The sequence below is a fragment of the Topomyia yanbarensis genome, chromosome 3, assembly GCF_030247195.1.
Source record: "Topomyia yanbarensis strain Yona2022 chromosome 3, ASM3024719v1, whole genome shotgun sequence".
Classification (NCBI taxonomy): Eukaryota; Metazoa; Arthropoda; class Insecta; order Diptera; family Culicidae; genus Topomyia; species Topomyia yanbarensis.
The window spans coordinates 144,409,430-144,421,844 of NC_080672.1; the positions used below are offsets into that span (position 1 = coordinate 144,409,430).

Consider the following 12,415-nt stretch of genomic DNA (forward strand, 5'->3'; position numbering starts at 1 on the left):
AATATGTATGAATTGCATCACGGAGCAGAAAAATCATTAAAAATAGGGGATTTTGGGGCCAAAATGACCCAGTACCCCACTTTCCCGTATTTTTCTAGAAACAAATATATCTCCATTCAAATACTAAGCTTATTTCCTTCCAAAATAGATACAAATTTTAATTTTCTGATTGCTACTTCAAAAGTTATTGCATTTAAGGTATTTTTCCTCCATATTTTCCCATAGTACCAATTTCAAAAAATTTCAAGCGAGGTGGGCGGGGGTCTAAAATTGTCCAAATGATGTGAAATTTGGCATCTGAGCTTACTTTGACATTTGTCACAATATGAGAGGGGGGGCCTTTGAGAATTCAAAAAAAATTTTTTTTGCAATGCCCTAATGTAGTGTCTTCAGCAAGCGAGCTTTAAAAAGTTATAAGTGGAAATAAGAATTCAAGGAGTTTACCATAGAAAACGTCTTGTAACTCGAGTACAGTGAGTGATAGAGACAATATGTCTTCTGCAAAATTTACAAAAATACTCTCCTATACAACTTTGTCGAAGATGGACAAGCGCTATCTCTTTTGGTTCAAAAGATAAATTTTCTGTATCTACTGTAATCAATTTAAAAACAAATAATATTGCCAAAGACGATTCTTACACACACATAAACATTGTAGAATATGTAAAATCGCTAATATGAACAGTTTTGACTCCAATTAATTAAGTACCTCAGCCACTTTATTGTATACCGAAAACATCACCGAACACTTCCAATTGTTTGGGCTGCTGTAGGTTATAGGTGACATATTAAGAGGGTGTGCATGTACCAATATATGAGAGATTTTTCAGAACAGCTGAAAGCATAGCACTAAGTCCTGGAGCGTGAGATGATTTAGTTTCCCGGATTTCAGGGAGAACCGATTGTTCCTCCACAACATCTGCGGGAACATCAAATGCATCAGTCGTGAAGTATCTGACAAATTTAGTGTACATTTTGCCGCAGTCGTAGTCGGTACTTTTCTATTATGAACCATCCTAGACGGGAGACGTGTTTCCTCACGCTTCGTATTAACCAAAGGACCAGAAGCCCTTCTGATTACGTCATCAGTTTTGTTGGATACAGTCAATATATTTTTTTGTACAGAGGTTTATTTTGTCTTGCAAATTGTGCAACGAAAATTTAATATACGTATTGGGATGAAGGATTTCCATGCTGGATTATTGGGAATTATCTATAGTTAAGAAACTTATACAAGAGTAGTTTGAGAAACCCTACTAGTTAAAACTGAACGCGGAACGTTCGCACAGTTAGAGTGGAATCGTATTTAAAAATGCAACAAGACATTGACCTAAATTCTTCCACTGTTTATGGTTACTATAGTAGCGTGCACCTACGATAAGTGTAAACTTAAAAAAAAACGAATAAAGGTGGGTGAAAACCGAAAGGAAAATTAAAAGGTAGGCATTTCATGAGAAAAATAGGTGAAAATTGGGAAAGATATTCATTTTCGAAGCTAGATTGTTTATTTTGCATTTTCATGTATTGCATATTTTGTGTTTACGGTTACCAATTGTATTTAAAACATATTGTAGGGTAATGAGCCTGTTATCACCCTGCCCATTTGTGGCCGCTAGAGCAGCATCTGCCTTTTTTGTTCAACGCATTCGCTCAACTGGTCTTGGAAATTGACGGCCTCGATTTGAGTTTCTTTGCGCTCAAACACGAGCTTTTCGGTATTTTCAGGCCCTTTTTACTATTCTTACGATCGAAGCAAAGATATTGATACCAACGTGTAGGCATTCCATCGATTACACGAAATTAACAAAATAGTGTGATACCCTCCTTTATAAGACCAATATAGGCGCATTATCCCGTATAAAAACGTATTGCCGCAATAAAAAACGGAACGACTGTCTTAACACGGTAGTATTAATGAGAGGACTCTCCGGCTGTTTCTTCGTAAACACTTTCAAGTTCAACACCGACCAGCTGACCGTCGGCGATCAATTGAACGTACAAACATGACCTTCAACGAACATGGTGGCTATAACGGTGTTTACCTGTTGCAATTTGTGCTTTTTATTGGTCGTTAATACTAATTTCAGGGATAACATATGTTTATACTCAGGATGGCTCAATATTTGCTGATCCACAGTAGTTATTATGTTGTAGATTTTTGTAAGCTTGAGCAAATCAATTCAGTTCTTGGCGATGGTTTCAACATAAAACTTGAACGTTGAAACACCCTACTACAGGCGGTTTGCATGCGTTTTGTGAGAATCACGACTTGGATGGCCTTTAATCAGATCGGTTGAACAGCGCGTGGAAAACTGGAGCCAGTGACTTCTTCAGGGTCGCCATAGTAAAGCTATACCGCCGCTCTGTAGGGGAACTGGGGGCAAGTCCGACACCTTAAGCGCAATCATTTTTCTAAAATACCACAAAGCTCCAAAAATTGTATATTCTGTGCGTAATCCTTGTTTAGATGGTTCTTAACAAGATATAATTTTTTAAGCGTTTCAAAAATTTGGATTCATTAAAAATTATTGGTTGCCAAAAAATGGAGAAAAATAACATTTTAAAAACGCTGCGGGTAAGACCGACACCCGGAAGTGGCAAGAGCGATACCCTTGTTAGCTTTCTTTTTGTCCAATTTTTTTTCAATAAAAATGTTTTGTGTATGTGTGATAAAGTGTAACTATGTGTTTAGGAGTATGTGTGATACAAATGAATACTTTCTGGAATTTCATCGCGTAGCAAGAGGAAGAGCATACGAATGTGTGGTGTGAATAAATTATGTTCAACACTTGGTTTGTATTATGGTAAATATTTTCCCTCTTAATCTCTTCAAGCTTTATTAGCGCTTGTGAAGCCATTCTAAGAAGCAAGATCCGTTCTGCAAGAAGAATATAGCCTCTGTTATTAAGATTCATTCACTTAGAAGTAACATACGCTTTTGTAGTAAGCTATCCGATTCATGTTATGATTTTTCGGAACTCTGTTGATCAACAATCCGGCAGTCGATGGAAATTGTTCTTCAATATCATTTTAGAATCTGATATTAGATTATCCTTTTTCCTTTTGTTTTATAAAAAAAACTATGAATCGCGCTCAATTTGATTTTTTAATTTTTTGGTCGGCTTGAGACAATACTGACAAGGAATAAATGCAAATACCAGAGTTTCCGTATATTTCAAATATTAACATGATGTTATAAAAGTAGAATACTATAAACAACTCCCAGTCGTTCGCATTGAATCAAAAATGAACTCAACCATAAATAAATAGCGTGTCGATCTTACCCCTCCTAAAACTGTCGGTCTTACCCCAACCGTGCACATTTTTGTTAAATGCCCAATAAACAGTGTTGGAATACTCAAACTTATCCTCAACGCAGATAAATAATGATATGGAGAGTAGATTAGAATGTTCGGCAAAAATACTGCTGATTTTCAAAGCCTTTGTGCTGTTAAAACCTTAAAGAGTTTCAACTAAAAATAACATCCAAGTGCGCATCAACTTTGTTTTCGCATGTTTTGTTTATTTTGTGACGTTGGATGAATCTATATGGCATCTGTATGTCTCGAAATGCTCAAAATAATCGTACTAATGATATCCTGTTATTATTGTATGATTCAAAATTTGATATCTATGAAAAGTCGTGGGGTGTCGGGCTTACCCACGGTGTCGGACTTGCCCCCAGTTCCCCTATGTTGAAAAATGTGTGCAAAAACGTACACGAACAGAAGAAACCCGCGTACGCATTTGCAACAAATTGGTGTAGCTGAAAAAACGGCCGTTGACCGTTGCGCTGGTAGTAATATGTGTACGTTACCGCGTGTACCACCTATAGGTTATACACTCTTGCACTAATAAACTACACAAAGCAAACAACACGAACACAAAAAGAGCCGTTCGATAGAATCAAACACTTCGATGTAAGCAACTTCGACGGTGACCTTATTCTTCCGCTTTTGAACAGCATTTTTACTGCGCGATCTTCCAACGAGTAGCATTGCGAACTGACCGGTTGGAGGTCAACCAGCAACTATGGAGTTCCATAGTGACCTTCGTTAACTTTACGTGTATATGGAAGTTGTACATATTTTTGTCCAAATCAGAGTAATTATACACATTCATTATTTTAATTTGGAATTGGACTTCGATTAATTCGCATTGAATCACTGTGTAAACATAAGAAGTAAGTTGAAAAAAACTCAAATTATCACGCTTCTTGATTTGTCTAGTTTTCCGTTAGATTTTATCGCCCTTGACACTGTTGAAGGCGTATTCGATAAACTACACTTGTAAAGTAGATATATCATTTTTACACATCCCCTTGCCTGTTTTATCAACAGTTAACACATTAGATCGAGCTCTATAGAGTAACAGATGGCGACCTTTCGGCTGACTCAGCAATGATTGACAACTACACTGTAAGATATGGAAAAAAGTGCAACGTCATCTGATTTAGCACAATTGACATAAGTACCATACCATACTGATAAGTTCTGTTGCTGTAATTATCTATTTCTTTTGATCGCGCGTACATAACCAGTTTCAGGGTGGTTGATCCGATACTCGTCTTATAGTTGAGAATTGTGTTTGTTGTATGAAACGTGTAGTCTGGAAGGTTGACTTTTAATTTGAAAGCGGTTGCATCCTCCGAGACACGAAATTTTGTTTATTTTTACGGAACACGGAAAATCTTTTTTTCAATTTTATTTTTTCTTTGATTATATTTTTAGATTACATTACATTTTTAATTCAATATATTGGGTGTTCAGCCATGGAAAGCCCTGATGCTCGTATTCCTACTAGTCGCAGCACAATAACATTCACAATAATGTATGTGCTAAAAAGTAGCCTTTTTGGAATAAAATAAAAACGCAGATAAAACCGTTCGGCTTTTTATTTTTCATCGTATACGATTATGATTTCACAACTGTCTAACTGAAGGCTGCTGTTCAAGTGCACAAAATGCTTGTATAATATACTTACTTTTCGCGGAGATGAAAAACGTTGTTTATATCACCATAGTTCGCTATTGAATTTCATTGGGATTAGAATCAAACAGAATCTTTGCGATATTGATAAGACTGTGAGAATTTGGGGCTTTAGAGCGTTTTGTAAATGCGATCATTTTTATACTTCAATACATTTTTATGACATATACGATATTAAACATGGAATAAAATTTTAATAGCATTTATTTGACTCGGTGACGAAGCTTTTGTAGAACGTCTCTGGAAAAAACATGCCATTTCAAAACTACTTAACCGATTTCTTTCAAATTTTGCATACACATTCTATGTTAAAAATATTTAACCCCTACATTGAGTTTTTGAGATAATTTTTCATTTAAGGGGGTGTTTATTCATAAAAAAGCGGAATTTTTCGTGAAAAATAGTAATCTTTATTTCAAATAAGTGAAAAACCCCCATAATTGAAATTTTATCTCAAAAACTGAACGTAGGGGTTAGATTGTTTTTACATAGAATATGTATGCAAAGTTTAAAAGAAATCGGTTGAGTAGTTTTGGAATGGCAGGTAACACCACAAATCATGTTTTTTCCAGAGACGTTCTACAAAAAGCTTCGTCACCGAGTCGTTTCTAGAAATTATTGCATAGAAAAATTACAGCATGTTATTGAAATGATACACTATAATGTACAAAATTTTTTGTCAAATCGCTTCACGCAAAGTTCCAAAAAAAATCTCAAAAAAAGTGTTTTTTCACGCTGAAACGCTTTTCCCCTCCGCTTAATACGGCAACGTGCTACAATTGAACAATGCAAGAAATGAACACATGGTCTCTGTTTTTGTTGCTTCCTACGACAATGTTTTTTTTTACTTCCGTTTCCAATTTCTTTTAAACTTATCGCTCTTAGATTGACATCTTTTAAAAAAATATTCAACGTGGAGACTTTTTGTGATTAAAACTGTAGTATTTGTTGACCTTTATTGACAGTTGTATGCTAGCTTTGAGTCTTACACAGTAATGTTAAAAAATTGAAAACAAGAATGAGAGGATAGGTGAAGTTTTGTCAAAAGTTAATACGCTCATAAAGCAACAAGATTACACTAGTTTACAAGAAAAATGAAGCTTCGAGAAAAAGTAAAAAGCCTGGCCGTTTTAATATTTGCGACATATTACACATAATATGCTTCATATATAATATTGACAAGAAAAACACTAAAGAATATCTGCAGTAATATTTCAAAGGTTTTCTTCCATTTAATTTCACTATGTTTATTTGCAGTGTTTTCCAGGATGCTTTCAATACTGTTGTGTAAGGGTTAGAATAGAATAGAAGAACTCCCCCATTGATCACCCCCCCATTTAAATCCTCCTTAAATCAACCCTCATTACATCTCCTCAGATCACCACCACATCCATCCCTCATGCCTCCCTTCCTCTCAACCCCATCATCTTTGTACCGCCACTATACCACCAGGCATACCAAATTAAACTAGCGAGCGGTTTGTTTGTGGGTTTTTCATCCTCCTCACACAACCGCATGACAAAATTATTTAGCATGAGGACAACATTAAACTAATGCTTATTAGGTTAATTAAGTATATTGATTTGTTTCAAGTGATTCACCGTCGACACGTACCTCATTGAGTTCGTGGCTGGCGACCCATTGTGTATGGGTGCAAAGTGTATTAAGAATGTAATAGACAATTCCAGAATTATATTAAACATAACCAGCTGTGGAGTCATAGTTTGGAGAAAAGAGAAAGGTACACATGCACCACTAAGTGGATTAAAACAGTTTTTTTTTCATTTTTTTGATTTACTTTAGTAATTTTTAATAAAAAAATACAGAAATTCAAAATTGTTGTACAATTAAAAAACTTATCATTTAAATAACAAACGGAGCCGTGGGCCTTTTATATATTTCCATTATGTAATCAATATAAATAATAGAACAAGTTTTAATGGTTTCCCGGCAGGTCACGTGCAAGCGCTTAGCCGTTGCATGTGGAAATCTGTTTACGAGGCGAGGGAGTATTTTTTTCTCACCAACTGTCTCTTGGGGGGGGGGGGGTGGTGTTCATTTCCATCTCGCTATTGTACATTTCCGTATCATCATCGTAGTTGCTGCCTTTATGTCCGCGAATATCTGATTTCTTCCTTGCTTCTTGTCCTTGCAAGTGTTAACTTCCTCAGGTACAGGTTGTGGGTTTTCAGGTATTTGACGCAGCTTTTTCCGTTGTCAATATAACCTGCGCAGCTGTCACAAATTTTGCAATTGTTTATACTCAGCGGTTTCTCAGCAGGGTAGACCATAATGGCCGTAACAAAACTGGCACGTATTAATTTGACCTTGATATGTGCAAAGAATTTTTTGTGTAACGGTACTATCGCATTATGTTTTGTTCTGCAGGGTCAGGTAGAAGGAAATGGATCAGCCCACCGACATTCCCACTACATTAACACTGTTTGGAATACTGGGAAGTAGTTCCTTTACGAGCCCTTTGGAATGGATTCCATTTCTCCCAAATGAGATATGTATCTGCAAGTAAGCGGTCCCGATCTTGTAGCGGAACATTTATTTTCTCATCGTCCATATATAGGAGGATCTTAATTATAGCATTGTAACACACAACCATGTGTTTTAAAATGTTCGAAATGAATGGTTTCGTCTGGGCTAATATGTTGAGTGCTATGAGCACTGAATGCCTGACATGGTAGAACTCGATAAAGGCGGCTTCCAGAAAGCCTAACCTCCGTTAGGAAATGTTCCACATTATGAATTCTCGGTCTTATGCGAGTCATCAATAATTTTATAATCATCGTATTTGGCCGGAGCACCACTTCTTGCTTCTGCTACTCACTCACCTCGAAAGATCACTATAGCAAGAATTATAGTAACAGTTTCTTATGTACTTCAGATAAGGCACAGAATATAAATGTAACTATTTTTGTCGTACGCTCCGCCTTGACTCGAGCAAAAGCATAAAGCACACTGAATTTCGTGACCATTATCTTTGGTGCTTGGAAATAGCCTTCTTTAACTTTTTCTCAATAATTTGTGCAAACCAAATGAGCTACAAATTTTGTTAAAACTCGCCGAAAAACAGATTTTTTAAACTTTATTTTTGAGAAATTTGGGGGTAGGGGTTTAGCCTTCTATCACCCGCCCAACCCTCTGGCTACGTGTCTGCCTTAACCTCTTCGTGCTCATGTTGTTTATAGCCAACAACATTTTCAAACATCTATAACGTTTGGTTTAGGCAAGACTAACTCACAAAAACAAGTAAGGCTAATAAATGTGATCATTACCTTTCTTTTGAGCACTAACAGTTGCAAGTATTAGTTTAAGAACTGAAGTTATTGCAATTGATCTGGTTGGATTCCGATGGAGCAGTGCAGCCAGAAACAGTTTATGTTGACAATATTATTGAAAACTGATGAAACCTATCAATTCAGACTGTCTTCGACTACGTTTCCCAAGTAGCAATTGCAACTTGTTGAAAGTTTTAATTGTTGCACAACTGCTACACAATGTTTTTATTTTTGGATGTGTTTGAAAATAATTTCCACGGGTTTTTAAACTGATTGTGCAACTATGTAACTATAGAGCTGGCCAATAGTGTTATGCAAATACCAATAACAGTTGTGAAACTAATCAGAAACTTTGCTAACTTGCACAAACAGTCTAACAAGTTGCAAATGCCTCTTTGTTTGCCATTCCACCCTAAAACAGAACTGTCCAACTACCGAGTGTTCGACAAATGGCACAGCTATTGTTTTCATTATTTTGCTGCAATTAGGAACATGTTGCACAACATACAAACAAGGTGCGCTTTTTCCATAACATAGTTGTTACCAAGAGAGTTACAAATACTATACAGTAACAAAGCGTGCTACTTGGGTTATCACGCGATTGGACACTTTGTAAATATTCTAGGAGAATTTTATTGAGCATTGGAAGGTAAAACTTGAGCAGCTTCTAACACGGCGAGGTAAGCACCCATCTTTATGAACAAACGATTTGGGGATAAGCGCTACAAAAAGTTGAGCATAAAAGGGTTAAACCTTATTATCGGGTGTAACAAGAAGCTAAATGGGTCTTAAATCTAACTTAAAACAAATTATAAAGAAAGCCAATTGTTGGAACGACTGTATCGTGTTTAGTGGGAAGGTTGCATTTCGAGTTATTCATATTACGAACTGACATTCAATCCACCGATAACCGCTAGCTATTCCGGAACAAACTCGATCGGGTAAGTAGTTTCTCACCGGTTTAATGGAAGGTCACGCTCTCCTGTGCTCAGCTGTTGATTCGTTCCACTGACGTTAGCGTGTTATTGATATGAATTGGTTTTTGGCTGATCATGGACTAATGAAAAACAACTGATAATACAGCTCGTTTAAGAAAACGTTTTGATTACTTTTCTTTATGTTTGTATAATAAGCTTCGCTGCGCACAGTGTGGTGCAAAATGCATTGGACAAACTCAAAGTTTTAGCAAATTCGTGCATTAATTATTTGAATTATTCAGCCTTGTTCTGCATTACGGCAGATTGAATTTCCCAACGATGGTCAATCGATGGAATCATATTACTTCGAAAAAGCAATAATGAAGATTAGGTATTTTATTTAATACCTATGATGATCACATTTACAGTGTCTACGAGAAAGCAAATTTTATAAAATTTGAACTGTTTATTTCGTTCCGTTATTTCGGAAATAATGTGTGAAACAGCCCAGACAGCTAAGTGTATTCGCTGTCCAGTCAATTTTGCTAATGCTGTTTTTGGAGTAAGCGTTTTTCAAAAAGTTATAAAATATATTTCTCTTCGTCTACATTTCCTTCGTCGTTCATACGGTATAAGTTGATTCATGGGGGAATATCAAAAATCAAAGTAGCTCTTAAATTTTCTTAAAAATTTTGCGCCACTGTGTATATCGATGATCATGTCGAAGTTAAATGTACGATTATCATTTTCTAATTGCATTCGTAGTGATTGACGTATGATGCGCTGGTCGGCGTATTTCAGGTGATAAGCGATTGAACTAGCGAACGGTAGATGGCCCTGTCAGTCCTAATCTGCTGATAACGATGGATGACTATCATTTATACTTTATTGTACATGCTGAATGGTAGCACAGTACCACAAATGTAATCATCGATTCAACAGATGTTGACTAGGATAGTACTAATTAAGTGAGTGCTGGAAGCATTTTAAATAATATCACATGAACGTGAAAAGTGTTTGTTAGTGGTGACAATGAATCTCCTCAGTATAGACTGGTTCAAGTAATTTAAGCTGTGTGCCTAAAAAAATTACGTTCAACTATCGCATGTGAGCACATGAATAAAAATAGCTGTGATAAATCAACATTCACGACGGCTTCGGAACAAAATCGTTCTAGCAGAAAAACAGATGGCGTACCTGTCGGATATTGATCTTGCTACTTTACACAGATCTCGACTGGAGGAACGTGTTCACTACAAACTATCCTCCTGGCATCGATCTGCGACGATGGACGGAAACATGAGTAAGTCTCCCGCCCAGAGTAAACCAACCAGAACTGCGTCAACAGCTTCAGTCGGTACAAGTACCCGGTCCGGCGCCTCCGCCACAATCGATGACATAATCAATAACAATGAACTTGAACCGGTCTACTCGAGTGGGAGAGCTGGACAGCAGCAAAAGAGCTCTGGTGGTACATGCGACGTAAACACTTTAGTTCACCTCGGCGAGGCTAGAAGTGTGACGTCAAATCGTCGGACCGGAGCTGGTTGGCACCAGTCAAATGTTCATGTGATAAAACGCCGCAGCCGGAATAGCATTAGTTGTTCCAGCACTGGAACGAGTTCCAGCAGCAATGGAATTGCCGGCAATACCAACTACAAACACGTTGAATGGAGCGATGACGACTACCTCAACGATGACGGATATTTTTCGTCCGAAACGCGTCGCCGGAGATCTGGCACTTGGCCGTAAGTACACTTTTGTTTTCGCTAGCTTGAAATTCGTTGGGATTACTTCTGCGATGCTTTGGGTGGCGTACACAATTTTAGGGTAATTGACATATTATGGCCCAACTTAATTCCCGGAGTGTTAGTGTGTGCCCTATTAGTATTAATTTTTCTACAACGTAAGTAAAAGAACTTTAGGACTTTTGGCTTTAAACAATCTTGCAAATCTGTTGGGACTTGAAGCAGATTATCTAGATTAAAGAAATCATTAGGTTCTTAATCAATTCATCTTCCAACCTTTTGACGAGATATTATTCAAGAACTGGATTTTTCGACAATAGAAAATAGCTATTCCAATAATTTAATCTGCTAAAGCAAACTGCCATGAATTTGAAATTGTCTGCATATGGAAAACAGCTTATGAAGTTGTGTGCGTGAAAATAATTGAAAATCGTGAAATTTTAATATTGTGGCCTTTTGTTTAGCCAGATCTAAACGATTCAATAATGTTTAAGGGAAAATATCGGGAAAAGTTTAAGCAAAACAGTAATTAATTATTTTACATACACACAAAAAATATTTACATTTCGCACTAAAAATATTTACATCTCGCAAGGGAGCGTCACAATTTACTTGAATTTACATTCAAGAACTTGTAAAAATGGGCTTTGTTCATAATTCTCTATCTTCATTCAACCGAGTTCTACATCAAAAGAGACACAATATTTTATTTCACATGTCAAAACATGTAAAATTCCATTACTTGACAGCAAAATACGTCGCTATGTTATTGACGTTAATTGCAATTTTCATATTCTCTAAGTGTGTACTGTAGCTTTCAGTTTTCGGAGTACTTACTAATATCTTTTAATTTACGTAACGCTTGTTAACTGTTTCAATAATAACCTCACCAAATTGACACGAATCAATGAATATGGTTGAGCACAATCATTTCAGTATCATTCGCTTTCAACACATGGAGGAGAACAAATCGTGTCATTGTGACTGTTTCTTCTTGTTTGCAAAAGGAAATTTGTTTTTGGATTTCTCTGACTTTAAATCGATTAATCCGATTCATGTCTAACTTTAGCAATACAGTGCAACAGTATGATGACAACTTTACAGTCAGCGGGTGGATATAGCCCCAAGTAACAACTGAAGTTTTAGAGCATGCTACAAGTCCAATCTAAGTTTTATGAGTGGCTATAAAACTGCCTTAAAGCCTCAATTATTACTAGGGGCGTAATTGGTCAATCGATTCACCTGGGTTCGAATCCCAACACCGCATACACGGTTTTGAGATTTTTCAAAAAGAGATTTTTCTAACCCCCCTATGTTCCTAACCTCTATAAATGAATTGAAAAAAGAAAGAAAAAGCATTACAGTTCTATTTGACTACTTAATTCATACTCATTGCATGAACAATAATGCGTATTTTGGCAACAAATTTAAAAGCTGCCGTGCTTCATTTTGTAAGCATGGGCAGGATTACT

The 12,415-nt window shown here is 36.6% G+C and overlaps 1 protein-coding gene across 7 annotated transcripts in view; it reads left to right on the plus strand.

Annotated features, from left to right (window-relative positions):
- LOC131693630 (NAD kinase-like) overlaps positions 1-12,415 on the plus strand; it is a 140,770-nt gene that overhangs the window by 72,217 nt on the left and 56,138 nt on the right. For 2 of the 7 annotated variants that reach the window (XM_058981593.1, XM_058981594.1), the window contains exon 2: positions 10,104-10,943. The exons of 2 other annotated variants lie outside the window; for them this stretch is intronic. In XM_058981593.1, the coding sequence (XP_058837576.1) occupies positions 10,384-10,943 (560 nt within the window). In that variant the 5' untranslated portion in view covers positions 10,104-10,383. Of the gene's footprint in view, positions 1-9,960; positions 10,944-12,415 lie in introns of all 7 variants that reach the window. 3 more of the 7 variants (XM_058981592.1, XM_058981597.1, XM_058981595.1) reach the window with 3 other exon arrangements.